Below are 3100 nucleotides of genomic sequence, written 5' to 3' on the forward strand. Positions count from 1 at the left end.
CAAAATTATTGTAAATAAAAATTTAATCGAAAATATTTGTTTTAAATACATTATGCGATTTATTAAATTTGTCTGCTAACTACGAGAACAGCTTATCAACTAAAATGTGCTTAATCAATGAATCAATCGTAAAATTGTGTACATATATGCATAAAATCAATGATATAAAACGGGGGCTTTCGGATGCTGCAACGCAAAAGCAATCTCGGATAATCTCTCTCCCTCTCTCTCGCGTTTTCAACGCCATTGGCTAAGGCTAAGAAATTATAATATTTGATTAGAGAGCAGAGTACAAAATGTATTGACTTCTTATATAAAATCTTAAAAAACATGCTCTCCAGTCTTCTACATGCATTCCATAAATTGGGAATATCTGTTATAGATAGAAGACGAATAGTAGACAAGAGCAAATGATGTGATGTATGGTACTTCATCATGATATCCCTCCCGTTTCTATCTTCTTTACCCCAAAGCATCTTCACGAGTTACTCTGCAGGTGAAAATTGCAAACCCGTTTCTTCTGCTTACAAAGTAGGTATCTTTCAAGTTCTTTACATCCCTCGAAGAAGTTCTCTTTTCTAACACACAATGACGAAGAATGCGAAATAAAAGATCTAGTAGGTAATCTTCTTCACTTTGACTTTGAGAGTATGTTTGAAGGTTATTGTCTAATCTTTTATCTAACGTAGCACTAGCTTAAACAAACAATGTAATGAATAATGAGTAGTTACCTCAGGCAGGGTCCTTTAATAATCCACCATATCGAATAACGCTTGTCCCCTTAGTCTAATATAATTGCATAATTTTCACCGATCGTCTATATGGCCAAAGAAGTGCCATATTACGCCGACAACAGAGTATCTGAAAGTCCAGAAAATCAAAAAATTTTACATAAATATTCGTTATCGTTACCCTTACTCCAAATCATGTAAAAAAAAAAAAACGCTTGCATATAGAGGACAATAGACTAAGAAGATGTAAGAAAGTTATGTACGGCCATGACTGAATCTTTTATATCTATCGTCGTTATCCTGGAAATGGCTAAAAAAAAGGAAAAAAAAAAAAATTTTCGTTCTCTATAATATTGAACGGGCGGGGCTGATTTTTTCTATTCTGGGAATAAAATTGGAAATTTATATTGTGTTTTGGTTGTAACTTATGAGTAACAAGTAAAAAACAAGAAAAGCAAAGATGTTCTCAATTTTTGTCCCATATACTTGGGGGCGTTGTTGGCGTGTCCTTGAAAAGTGTGGATCATTTGCAAATTTATACATGGGAAATGTTTACACACATTTGGGTAGACGGATAGGTGGAACTAAAGCAATTATTTTTCTTTATTCCTTTCGAAAAACGGTAGCGTTCTCACTTTACCTAGTGCTGCAGACGTGTCCTTTGGCAGGTTTGGCCCATTTTCAACACCAACCTGCGTGCAAGAACTTCCAATGTTTTTACCAAATTCAAAGTTCCTAGCTTCATTTTTGTGACCAGAAGAATGTTTACAGCAGATATTACACAGACCGACGAACAAACAGACTGAAATGTTTAAATCGATTTAGAATTTGGTGTTGATCACGAATATATATACTTTATGGAGTCTATGAAGCTTCCTTCATGGGCGGTGGAAACATTTTGACAAAACGAATATACCGTTCATCCGCACCTGTACACATTAGCCTCCAAAGAAAATAGATCTATGTGATGCGAATCAATTTTTTTGCTCAATCGCTAGTATGAATTAACTTTCGTATTAAAATATTAAAAATTAATCCTCTTTCTAAAAGGTTAACTACTCGTGGGATATCTTATATATATGTATATAGTTGCACCAAAAAATAGACCAATGTGGTTCCCATTAGATCCACTTAGTTGTTTTTTTTTTTTAATTACAAATTTTCAAACAAAAAAAATAACAATTAGACTTTCTTGACATACAACGGTTTACATTTCATAAAAATCCCTACGTGCGATGGTATCCAAAAAATAAACCTACCTGGTCCAAATTCGGTAAGGTATATTTCTTTGTCAATTTGCTATTATAAGTTAATTTTTATCATGAAATAATGGAAATTCGACCTTTTCACCATATAAAGCTTCAATTTTCGTTGGAATGATTATATGAGAGAGGATTCAAAAGATTGCCCCAGCCGGTGTAATGTTTCCGTATCAATTTGGAAAGTCGAAATGCTACTATTTAGTGCTTTTTGCTGAGAAATTTTGAAAATTAAAATTTTTCTCCATATGATGACTTTCCACAATAGGGCCTTATATGAAGGGTGGACCGATCCGAACAATTTTCAATAACGTTCATCCTTGGATCATAGTTCCGCTGTGTACAGCTTGAACACAAAAATGCATGGACATCAGACGGACAGACAGACAGACAGGATCGATCGGTATAATAAAAGGTGCATCTGTCTTAAGCCCTTCAGAACGTTACATGCGCAAAATTGAATAAAATTGAGTTTTACAATTTTTACTTACGCTTGGTATTAACTAAAACGATCACAAATCTTTTTCTATAATAATAAGTCAAACATATATTTACCATATGGTAGTAAGAAATTTTAATAATAATCGGGCCAAACGATTTTTCCAATCCAAGAAATATACTCTACGACCAAAGGGTAGATAACAGGCTTATTAAAAAGGCAGCCAATGGTAAGACCGACAACAAATGGTTTTTCTTCGATTAGTGCAATTAAGGGTCCACCAGTATCACGCTACAAATGAAAATGCTACAATCTCATTAAAATCAATATTTATACATAGTGTACCTCGCAAGCGGATCCTGGATTATCGGGATCGATGGCACAGAGAATATTCTTTGACGTCTTTCTCTTACGATCGTAAAATACTTGGTATTTAGGTAAGTAATATTGTTCACATCGATATTCTGACTGTACTTTAAGAGTGGTTTTTAGGATATCTTCGGAAAACGTGCCAGCTAAAAAAAAAGTTGAAATGGTTTTAACTTTGTTCTCTTGTTTTACTGCTCATCTCAACTAACCGAAAGAAGGTTCTCTGTAGCCTAACATAATTACATCAGCACCGTTTTCTATATAAGGAACTGTCCAAAGACACGCTGCCCCTTCGAATCTCG

At 34.3% G+C, this 3100-nt stretch overlaps 1 protein-coding gene across 1 annotated transcript; it reads right to left on the reverse strand.

Moving 5' to 3' along the window:
* Positions 1 to 449: 449 nt before the first annotated feature.
* Positions 450 to 3094, reverse strand: LOC119643992 (urokinase-type plasminogen activator-like). Its single transcript, XM_038043507.1, has 4 exons — positions 3008 to 3094; positions 2775 to 2944; positions 2546 to 2720; positions 450 to 861 (listed from the first exon to the last, which is right to left on the reverse strand). Exons 1-3 carry the CDS (start codon positions 3033 to 3035, stop codon positions 2565 to 2567), a joined length of 354 nt encoding a protein of 117 aa, XP_037899435.1. The 5' UTR covers positions 3036 to 3094; the 3' UTR covers positions 450 to 861; positions 2546 to 2564.
* Positions 3095 to 3100: the final 6 nt, after the last annotated feature.

Source organism: Glossina fuscipes, unplaced genomic scaffold (assembly GCF_014805625.2).
Source record: "Glossina fuscipes isolate IAEA_lab_2018 unplaced genomic scaffold, Yale_Gfus_2 78480, whole genome shotgun sequence".
NCBI classification, from domain to species: Eukaryota; Metazoa; Arthropoda; class Insecta; order Diptera; family Glossinidae; genus Glossina; species Glossina fuscipes.

Bases quoted from the DNA above. Each gene is read 5' to 3' on its own strand.
- LOC119643992 (XM_038043507.1), bottom strand. From the start codon at position 3,035: ATGTTAGGCTACAGAGAACCTTCTTTCG. The intron at 2,945-3,007 runs GTTAGTTGAGAT...CTTTTTTTTTAG, and splicing joins CTACAGAGAACCTTCTTTCG to CTGGCACGTTTTCCGAAGAT. The intron at 2,721-2,774 runs GTACACTATGTA...TTTCATTTGTAG, and splicing joins ATCCAGGATCCGCTTGCGAG to CGTGATACTGGTGGACCCTT.